This window comes from Nelumbo nucifera, chromosome 2, assembly GCF_055504915.1.
Source record: "Nelumbo nucifera cultivar China Antique chromosome 2, China Antique-T2T, whole genome shotgun sequence".
Classification (NCBI taxonomy): domain Eukaryota; kingdom Viridiplantae; phylum Streptophyta; class Magnoliopsida; order Proteales; family Nelumbonaceae; genus Nelumbo; species Nelumbo nucifera.
This window is the reverse complement of record NC_142650.1, coordinates 11,182,227-11,193,442: the sequence shown is the minus strand read 5'-3', so window position 1 is coordinate 11,193,442 and position 11,216 is coordinate 11,182,227. Positions and strand designations below refer to the sequence as shown.

General features: G+C 37.6%; 1 protein-coding gene and 1 pseudogene across 1 annotated transcript; both read right to left on the bottom strand.

Annotated features, from left to right (window-relative positions):
- Nucleotides 1-2,342, bottom strand: LOC104597361 (Peptide-N4-(N-acetyl-beta-glucosaminyl)asparagine amidase A protein). The gene has a single exon (XM_010258831.2). It carries the CDS (start codon nucleotides 2,069-2,071, stop codon nucleotides 194-196), a length of 1,878 nt encoding a protein of 625 aa, XP_010257133.1. The 5' UTR covers nucleotides 2,072-2,342; the 3' UTR covers nucleotides 1-193.
- Nucleotides 2,343-6,873: 4,531 nt separating this feature from the next.
- LOC104597297 (large ribosomal subunit protein uL15x pseudogene) lies at nucleotides 6,874-7,644 on the bottom strand (annotated as a pseudogene).
- Between the last annotated feature and the right edge of the window lie 3,572 nt (nucleotides 7,645-11,216).

Genomic DNA, 11,216 nt, shown 5'->3' with positions numbered 1-11,216 from the left:
TTACTTCATAAACACCAAAGCATTGCAGAGAGTCTATTTCTTTAAATAATTAAACAATTACATGAAATAATGTATTTGATTCTCTCTGTTCTCTCTCTCTCTCTGACACACACATTTACAAGCACACCCACCTTATTTATCTCCTATTATGTCGAAATCAAAGTCAGATCTCTCACTGTGGAAAGGGATAACATTACAAGGGCTGAGCACAAGCAGCAGTTGAATTATCTTCCAAAAGCTTACCATTGCTTGCTGCAACCGTTCTGGAGAAGCAACCGTAGTCATCTATGTAAGTTAGAGTTTGACGTGTATTGGCAGAACCAGAGAGAACAGAGTGATCCTGCACCACCATCCACCCACCGGATTCTTGACTATTGGAAACAGAGGTCGAAAAGTTCCCCCGAGAAGATATGTCATTCAAGGAATGGGAAATGTTGGTAATGGATAAAGACGTATTGTCATCTGGTCCGGGTAGAGTCGACGTTGTGATTTCGAGAGGGTATTTCCTTTTGAAGATTGTTCGAGCGAGCAATTCCTGTGCATCAGACTCCACTCTCACTTCTGTCTTCGCCTTGATTTTCTGTTTAACCTCCTTCGACATTCCATTCTTCTTGAACTTTATCGAGTTCTTGAACTCCATTTCCTTTGTGACGTGGGTGGTGAAGTTCCCTGCACTCCCATTTACCCATCCGGAGAACTTCATCTTTCTCTCTACCTCTATCTTGAACAATCCATCAAGTTGTTTAAATTTCGAATGCCGTTCCACTGATAGAGGGGGAACATGATAACGAACAGATTTTGCCTGGACAACAGACGTTCCGGGATCTAGCCAAAGGTGCAAATTAGCATCGACAAGCCAAAACGGAATTCCGTCTGTCACTCCCAGCCCGAAGGAATGGCTATTTCCATCTAGGAGAAGGCCAAGAAAGGGAGTCAAGTCAAGATCGTAGGACGGAAGATTGAATGCTCCGATTGCCACAACAGGTTCCCAGAACAATGGGTTGATTCCTCCCGTGAATATAACTGGAAAAGGCACCTCCGATCCAACAAAAACACCATCTATTGTCACAAACACTTGACGGAAAGCTCCATTTCCTCGCCCGGTGGTCAAGTTGTTCAGTTTGATGTAAGAATCGGGAGGATTCGAGTACCAGAATTCATCGTTTCCATGGAATGACACGTATATTTCCAAAACAGCCCTATAGGTGTTGAGGGGAATCTGAATTTCTGTAGAGTGCACATCAGCCTCGTTCTGAATTCGGAACCAGAAACCATCATCGCCATCACCTGAAACTGGGATTATCAAGTCTGCGGGTTTTTCGTCAGAAAGCTGTGATTCTTGCAGGCCCCACTTTTTACCACTAGGATCTTTAGATATAAACCCCAATTTCTTCGCTTCATAATCATATGGCAACATAATTCTCTCCAGATTGTTCCTAATGGGTTGAATTGCAAATCCTAGTTTCCTGTTATATTTCTGATCTTCTAATAAAGGCGAAATCGCAATTTTGTTCTCTCCGTAATATAGAAGAGAGATATTAACGTGGTAAATGCCAGTAAAGACGTCGTTGACGACGTTTTCGAGCATCACCGAGAGGGTGAGATTGGACTGCGAGAAAAGGGAGGAGTACCTGGTGACATCCTTCCGAACCTTCCAGAAGATTCCAGATTCCGTAGGCTCCGCGGTGCTGGTCCGGAGAATTTCGACTCCATCGAGCCAGACGCCGACGATCCGGTCGTACTGCTCTCCCTGGCAGGAGGCGAGGAATTCGAGAACGACATGGGTCCAGGGGCCTGAACAATCGGGGGGCGGTGAGTAGGGGACGGAGACCGGAGGTAATCCGATGGTGTGGCCAAAATCCTCTTGGAGAAGCAGAAGAGAGCAGGAAGGAGTGAGCTCATCGGATGGGAGAGGTTTTGTCAGCTCGATGTACTCGTCCGATGCATTCAGACGGAGCGATGGGGGTATGGACTTGAGGTAACGATCGGGGAAAGAAGAGGAGGATGCGAAAGGGAGAAAGAGGATGAGAGAAAAGCAGAAGAGACAGTGAACTAAAGAACGAAATTCCATTTTTTTCTTGTTATACGGGGAAGATTTGCAGTACTGATTGAATAAAAATGAACAAGAAGTGCAGCGGGAGCGGATTATTTGGAGAAAAAGACGAACTCGGAGCGGAGAAGGTTCGAATTTGGGAGTTGAATGGATTTGGTCGTACTCGTATATACACAGTAGCTCTTTGACTTTCCAAACGAACCATCGTAACTGTACCTTACCTCTCCACCCAGTGGCCAATACACTTGTCCAAGGGCCCGGATTTTCTGAAATCGTCTTAATGCACTGCACGACCATCCAGATTCAGATCACCACCTTCCTCGAAGGAGCCATTGTTTTGGTAACTGTCATCAACTTCCCTCAACTTTATCACACAGTTGTAACTTGTAAGTAGATCCCTCTGCTAAAATGAAATTTTAAAATCCTCTAAAATAAAGGTAAAATCCTCAACTTTATGTAGAAAAAAATTAAGGTAAAATATAAAAACTTTCTCTGAAGTTTTTATTTCTATGATTTAAATTTTACTTTAACAAAAACCTCTCTTGAATTAATATCTCCCTTTTAAGGTTTTTAAAACCGGATCAGAAGAACCGTTCTGGGTCTGATTTCTGGATCGAACGGTTTGACTATTTGGATCAAACGGATGACCGTTCTAAGAAAAAATAAAAATTAAAAAACAAAAAATGACCAAACACCATTGTTCGAGTCGATAATTTGATCGCACGGGTCAACGGCTCGCTGACCAAATCAACAACTTTTGGCCAAATAGTGGTTTGGTCTGGTTTTGAAAATACTGCCTTCCTTCCCTCATTGACCTCACACAAAAAACATTTGACTTATATATTAGCTTTTTTTTTCAAAATACCCATTTTACCTTTTTATATATGATTTCATATAAAATTTTATTAAAATAACCCTAAAAAAAACTTTAACCTTTTTTTTTGGTATTCAGTGCTATACACCATTAATAACTTCTCCCTACCTTTTTTCTCCAAAGTACTAATTGCGAGATTTGATTCCACATCAACACTGGAACAAACCAGGTAACACACCAACGAACTAGCCCTCGATTGGTAAAGAAACCTCAACCTGAATCATCCACTTGATGTCCTCTTTCTTATCTTTCAATCTCCCATATATTGAGTTTAGAAGAGAGGCAACATTCATCCACTGCAGACTTTCCTATCCTCAAAATTTCCTTTACACCAATCAGCTCATGTAAACCCACACTCAATACTTCATTTACACGAATCAACTCTTATGAAAAATAACATGTTCAACTGAGTTTTTCATAGAGGGACGTAAGATGGGTATTCAACTTGTTTATGGTATCCTAGAAGTTGAGATTATCTATTGAAGATAGAATTAAAATAAAGAAATGGAAGAGGTCACAACCATGGCCAATTGGATTATGCAACATCTCCTCTAAAGTCATAACTAAGCCTCTCTCTCTCTAATAGACCCTCGCTTTCTCTTTGATCTCGTCAACATTTTAAACAGAGAAATTTACATAACACTTGTGCAACTCTATCAAAGAGGTCCCCCCTTCTTCATTTCCTGCACTAAAACAAACCCCACCAAGAGAAAGGAGGGTTAAACTTTATAAAGCTCTTTCTCATCGTCTAATCAACATCTCATTAGTCATTACAAGTTTGCAACTCTATTAGAATTTAGCGGAACAAAGAAAAAAATTCCCAGTTGGTTTTGTTGTTTTTATCTTGTGTTTTTCAATCAAAATCTCTCGTTTTTTTTTTCTTGTTTCATAGCGAGATTCAAAACTCAGGAGAAACTCAGTTCAGTCCTTGTGCTTCTTTTATCTTTGTTCACTCTTTTTAATTGGGCTTGTCTTGGTTTTTGTAGAAAATGAGCTTACCACAACTGCAATCAACTTTGTATCAGAGGAGCAGTGTTGCAGGTCTTAGAACATTTGCAGGGGTGAGTTTTCTCTCCGTCTACTCTCCCTCTGAGAATCAGAGGCTTCACTATGTAACGATCCAGAGCTGAAAGCAAAGGCCTGTCGACGGGGGTTGCAAACAAATATTTAGGGCAAAACTCGAGTGAAGGGCATTTTCGCATTTTAAAATTTATTGAAGATGTCCTAACGATTAATTAGGGGTAAGGTTTAAAGTATCGATACATATCGGCCGATACGTATCGTATCGGGAGCACCCTGATACGCCCTTACAGAGGGTGTATCAGGGTTCTGACCGGTTCAGGGGGTGGAGCCTTAAACCGGCCCCCTGAACTAGTTTTGAAAAAAATTAGAAAAGTAAAAAAAAAAAGGAATTGATACTGCCTGATATGCCCCTACCAGTGTATTGATATTTAGAACCTTGCTTAAGGGCAATTTTGTAAGTTGACTATTTTTTGTTTGGGTCAGCAATGAAAGGGAGGTATTTGTTGGGTTTTCTAAAAATTCAGGGAAGATTTTTGTTAAAGTAAAACCTCAAGAGAAATTTTTATGATTGTCATAAACTTCAGGGAGTTTTTTATATTTTACCAAAAAACAATACAACCTTATGAAAACAAAAAACAAAAAATTTAAAATTGTAGATTTGTAGTTTTCCTTTGAGAGATTGATAGGAAGGGCAGATTTAAAAAATAAATAAATCAATTCCTGAAAAGAGATTGGAAGTATTGGGGATAGTGATTCATATGTTGAAAAAAAAATTAGAAAATAAACATCTTGGTCAAAGTAACTGCATGAGTATTTTGGACATTTTCATGCCTATTTTTAAAGGATTCTAACAGGGGTCTACTTACAACTATATGGAAAAGTTCAAGAAAGGTGATTGTAATTACCAAATTTTAGAGGAAGTTTCAACAACAACAACAAACTTAGGGGAGGTTTCAGATATTTATCCTTTTCTTTGAACATTATTGTCTATTTATCCTCTCATTATCTCATTTTTCTGTTTTTTCAATGTAAAAATAAAATTAAAAAAAAAAAACATTTGACTGGTTGCTCCCAGACTCCCAGTAGAAAGTTTAGCCACCCAAAAAAAGACATGTTATTGTTTTAATTGCTTAAGTGCCCCTACTCAAAAAGTGTGCAAACAAAACTGCCCTTCAAGTCCTCATTTTACACAGAATTGGGCCTGGGCCCTGGTGGCAGCGGGATTTGGTCCTAGGTCTCTCTTACAACAAGTCAGACATCCTATCAACAGAGCAACTATCAGTTGGTTAAGCTATTGGGGATGGGCTACCCTGGTTGTGTAGCTTCAACAAAGAAAAAATGTTGAGATTGTGCCCATTTGACGGGGTTTTCATGCAGCGGCTTCTGTTAATTTATGTTTGGTGAAAAATCTGTTTATATTAAGTTGAGAATTCTTTTTTTTTTTTTTGTTTTTTTGGATGAAGATAGTTTGGTAGTTTTTTAAAAGCATCTTAATCAACACAATTCAATCAATGTTAAAACCCTCCCTAACAGGCCCTGGTTTGATAGAAAATAAGAGAAAAACAAAAGGTTGAGGGAAAGTAATCAAGGATTTTTACTAAAATTGTTCATCTTCACTTTCTACTTCTCTATTATTCTCTATCAAACCAATGATAGAAGCTAGGAAAAAAATATTTCTAACAAATGTTATTTTCTGGTGTTTGTTTTATGATATAAGAAGAGAAATGCCACGGTTTCGAATTAAATAAAAACATATGACCACCGGAAGAAAAAGAAAATGAGCAATAAATGAGAAAGCTTTTCTCTTTCATAGTTCCACTTGGCTAAGGCATGATAATATATGGGTCCTCAATTTTGGGGTAAAATATAAAAACCTCTCCTGCAGTTTTTGACAATCATAAAAATCTTTTTCATAGTTTCATTATAGCAAAAACTTCTCTTGATTTTTTAAAAAATTCAACAAAAACCTCCCTTCCGTTATTGATCGTGACGGAAAACGTTTAACCGATGCATATATCTTTTCCAAATACCCATTATACCCTTTTATAAAATGGGTACTTAAATAACTAACTGATGAAAGAACAAAGCTGATTGGACCAGATCTAGTAGATACAACAAAGTAAGCACGTTAGTTGGGCACTTGATAAATATTTTGACAACCGTCAAAAGTGGGTATTAATTTTTTTTCAAGGGTAGGCTGAGGGTATTTTAAGGGACGGGTGTAAAAAAATTCTTAAGTGCTCATTTGCCATGCTTACAACTTTGTGCCTACCACCTGATCCGAAGTGAATAACAGTTGCCAGAAAATGGACATTATATTCTGGGGCAAGTGGCCGAACTGAGCCCCACTATAGACATAGACCAATATGTCCCTCACTTTTGTTTCATGCTTGGGGTTAGTCATACCGGGGAAGATTTCATCATAGGTGTTGATCTCCATTGTCTTGTTGAGATAAACAACAACAGTCGTGCTTACAAACAATTGGATGCAATCACCTATGAGCTCTTTGCACTTGTCGCTGCAGACCACAATAACCCATCTCAGGAGGAATGTGGAATCATATCCAAGATGGGAAATACTCTCCTGTATGTTTGGAGGTGAACCTCCTAAAGATTATCAGAGAAGAAAGCCAAGACCGAGCTCTTAGCAAAACTACCAACGACAACAAAGAATTAAAACCCGACCTATCCGTAGTGAAAAGCTTGTCCATAACCCAGTTAGAGAAACTAGAAGTGGATTGTGCTCCATTATCATCCTTGCTTCAGAACGATATAACCTTGCAAATTCCCATGGCCAGAGCTTGCGTGACCCTTACTAGCAACTCCGAGAACTCTTTTCTTTTCTTTTTTTTTTTTGAAAAAATTCTCATGTATAGATAATTAGTCTAATGGAGAAACAAAGTACTCAATTGATACTCTGGTAGTCATTTCACTTAAATTTCAATATCCAAAATTTAAAACCTAATAAAAGGAGAAAAGAAAAGAAAAAAAGAGTAGCGGTTCCAGTCGCCATACATTAGTAAATCTAAGCGGTGAGCATGATGGCACCACCGGCCTCCTTGATCTTCTTCTCCGCAATCTTGGATACGAGCTTGGTCTTCACGATGATGGGCTGAGATGGAGGTAGGACACCCTTGTCCAACACCTTAAAGTAACCGAACTAGGCAACATCGATGAGGGTAATGTTATCGGCGGAGGCATTCTCCTTGACATATTGAGGGATCATAGACCAAAGCTTGTCGATGTTGACGATGGGACAATAGAACTTGGTGCAAAGTTTATGTAAATAACACATACGCCATTATACCGAAGTAACCAGGATGGTATTTGTTGAAGAGGAGGTGATGCATGTCTCCGACATTTCCACAACCTCTCGGGTGCTTCCGATGCTTCTCAATTTGGCCGTGCCTGGCGTTGACATGCCCTCTCTTCTTCCTGTTCTTCTTGAAGTGGGTCATCATTTCTCTCTCGCACCAGAAACCCCCTTGGTTTCTCTTCCTTTCAAAGTTGAGAATTGAGACGGAGAGGGAGCAGCGGCCCTGAGAACTCTTCAAACCGGTGGGAATTTGATCCAAATTGGACTGAAGAAACTCTTTCCAGTGGACACGATTCTCTTAGCATATGCGGAGTCAGAAATCAGTTTGGCCGTAGAAATTAAAAAGCTCCTATGAGTTTAAGAGATGATAATATGTCGATGGGGTATTTTAGTAAATATAGATGCAAAGAATAAAATAAGCAGTTGGAAAAAATTTATCCATCATTTTAACGTTTTCGTCTTGATCATTGACTAAAGAGAGGTTTTGTCAAATTTTTCAAAAATCTAGGAAAGGTTTTTGCTAAAACAAAATTATAGAAGAGGTTTTTATAATTGCCAAAATCTTTAGGAGAGGTTTTTGTATTTTATCCTCAATTTTGCCATGTTAGTAGTTAAAAAGGATATTTTTTCATGGGCACGTTGTTGGATATGAGATCGGATCTGTTCCTCACACCTGGCGCCTCACATGCACATCCTATCATGCATTGAGAACATCTCTTCTACTTATTAATTATTATTCAGGGAGATATTCCCAATGCACAGTGGAAGTGCATGTAAGGCGTCCATTTGTGAGGAGCAGATCCCGTCTTGTTGGATACACCAATTTAATGAGCAAAAGATGGACAGATTCGAATTCAGATTTGCACCCCACAATGTCCCACAGTGCATCTCCGCCTTGTATTGGGAACATCTCCTCATGATGGTCGATGATGACATCATCGGGTCTGGTACTATAATCAGGAGATGTTCCCAATACACGACATGAATGCACTGTGGGACATTGTGGGACGCCCCCTTGTGGGGCGCAGATGAGAACTCGACAAATTCATATGATCAATCCAACTAGTCAACAATCAAATACTGAAAAATGAAATTTTCACATATTTTTCCAAGCAATGAAACACAATATTAAAAAAGTATTAAAGAAAATTTCTTTTTCTTATCCCAATATTTCTTAAACCTATTTTCCTGACAACCAAATGGACCCTAACGTGTTGTATTGATTGCACCTTCCTAATGAGAATATTAATGTGTCTTGTGCATGAAAATATGATTACAAAAGGGACATTTTCCAGTATTACGTACGTCTTTTTTGTATTATAGTCCAACTCTGATTATTTTATGTTATTCAAAAGTCAGAATTAACCTTGAAAATTTCCAAACATTTTTTAACTGAAAAAAAAAACGTTATTTCTCATTTTATCCTCTCTCAATTCTCAAACATGAGGACATAAAACACATGAAACGTAATTTTAACCACCACTTTTTAAATCACTCTCTATAGTCATAATATCCATTATGTAGATTTATTTTCACTTGACATAGAAGGATGGTTAATAAAGATTCCTCTAAGATATCAGCTACTGTTGTGCAATGTCAAATTGTTTTTAAGCACAGAAGATACATATTTTGCTAATCCCGTGTGTGTTTTTACTTTTTAGGCCCTGTTCTTTTTTTGGTAAGTTATTTATTCGGGTAAATGCATTTATCCAGGTAAGTGTTTTTTAGGAAAGGCTTATCCGAGTAAGTGTATTTACCCATATTCTTTTGTTTTCCATATAAATAAGGCAATGATCATTTTAACCATAAAAATTCATTATTAAAAGGGGCATTCTTATCCCATTCAAATGTTGGCAATTTTCCCCCTAGGTGGGAAAGTTATTTATCCACCTAGGAGATGGGTATCATTTACGCAAGTGATACACAGGAAAATAAATTTTCCCTAATCTCTGCATAAATCTAAAAAAAAAAAATATGAAATTCTTAATTAATGAGAATCAAAATCCCATTGACCAATTTTTCCCCCTTTCAAAATCCTAAAAAAAAAGAACATCCCCTTAGTGGTTGTCTATAATGAATCCATTGATCACCTTTCCAGACTTACTCATACTATGATTTTAAGGAGAGTGCGGGTTTGGGTCTATTATTGGATTGCGCATTCCCTAGTGAGCTCTGGTATGTTTAAACCTCATATACATGAATTTTGCTAATGATGTAAAAGATAAAATAATGATGACAATAGCTATTATGGTGTAGGGTTCCACTATGATGAAATAAAGAAGTAATACTGAAAAAAACTTATAATCAATTAACTGTCATCATAAAAATTGTAACCAATCAGACGGGTTTTCATCAAAATTCATGGAAGTTTTGATTGTTTCAAATCTATTTTCCCTATGGTATATTATACTTGAAAGGCCAGAAATGATGCAATCTTCTGGAACAGACGATCAATTAGTAAGTATGCCTTATTAAATGTGAAATTATACTTTGCAAAAACGTGAATAAATGAAAATTGAAAAATAAGCCCATTTTAATGTAATTCATTAAGATATTAATTTAATATGTAACCATTATTAGTGAATGCATTGTATTTGAACACTTTTAATTCTCCAATGGCCTGAATCAAAATAGATTATGAAGGCAATATAATTATAAATGATGTTGAAACTCATGAATGTTTAGCTCGTTCTAATGGTGGAACTTTCATTGCATAGTGGGATGGTCTTGTCCCCGTAAATGATAGAGTGCTGGAAATTGAATTGATATATCCATATGGATGCGACATATCTTGCTGTGGCAGTTGTGCAAAAGAATATTTTGGAGACAAATTCATTATTCGCAGTACATTTGCTGTGGCCTACACTCTTGTTAGGCCAATTCTAAAATGCCAAAATTAGTCTAACCCTTTTTTTTTCTGATCTAATAAAACTTGAAAGGGGTCAATGATTTTGTACAGCCTTTTGTTTGATTTCAATGGACACTTTTCAGTTGAAAAGGCCTACGTCCGATGGTCGAAAGAAAAAGATTTGTTTATCGAAAGAAGAAGAAAAGAAAAGATTTAGGCCCCGTTTGGTTAGTGGGAATAGGGGTTTGGAATCAGAATCAAAATGGTTATTTCGATTCCAACTGTTTGGATGGATGAAATTCAAATCTCATTTTCATTTCTGTTAGAATGGTATTCTCCAATTTGAGGGAATGACCATTCTTTGCCCCTCCCTAACTCCCGTGGGAATGAAATCCCATTCCTACTGATTTTGATTCACATTCTCATTCCTATTTGAACCAAACAGACTATGGGATGGACCATTCTAATCATGGTTTTCAAAATCGGACCGGACTGGAAACTGGTCAGGTTACCAGTTCTGGTTTTCCCAAAACCGGATTTTTGCCAAAAAAATATTGATTTAGTTAGCAAACCATTGACTCGAGCAGTTGAACCGTTCAACAATTTTGACCTATTTTTATTATTTTTTTATTTTTTGTCAGAATGGGTCATTTGTTCGATTCAAACAGTCAGACCATTCAACTCGGGGACCAGACCCCTGACCGGTTCGTTGTCCGAATCAGTTTTAAAAACCTTGATTCTGATTCCGATTCTAACTGCAAACCAAACAGACCCTTATTTCATGGAGAATTCTACAACAAATTAAATTATTTGATGCGAGAAAGAGTAACTGAATTTGATGGTTATTTTATTGGCTGTAGGATCAATAATGCCCCATAACAGCCACACATTTGAAGTGAAAGATTTGGGTGGTTGTGGGCTATACATAGACGAGTTCATGGCCGGGCCAATTTGGGATGTGTATTCTATATTAATAGAATACATTCAGGCCCGAATTTAAGACTTGACTTATTAATAAAATTGATTTATCTATATCAAAAGACCTTAATAACAAAACTGAATATGTGTTTAAATTCTACATAAGCCATTGTATAGGCGTGCA

Bases quoted from the DNA above. Each gene is read 5' to 3' on its own strand.
- LOC104597361 (XM_010258831.2), bottom strand. From the start codon at position 2,071: ATGGAATTTCGTTCTTTAGTTCACTGTCTCTTCTGCTTTTCTCTCATC.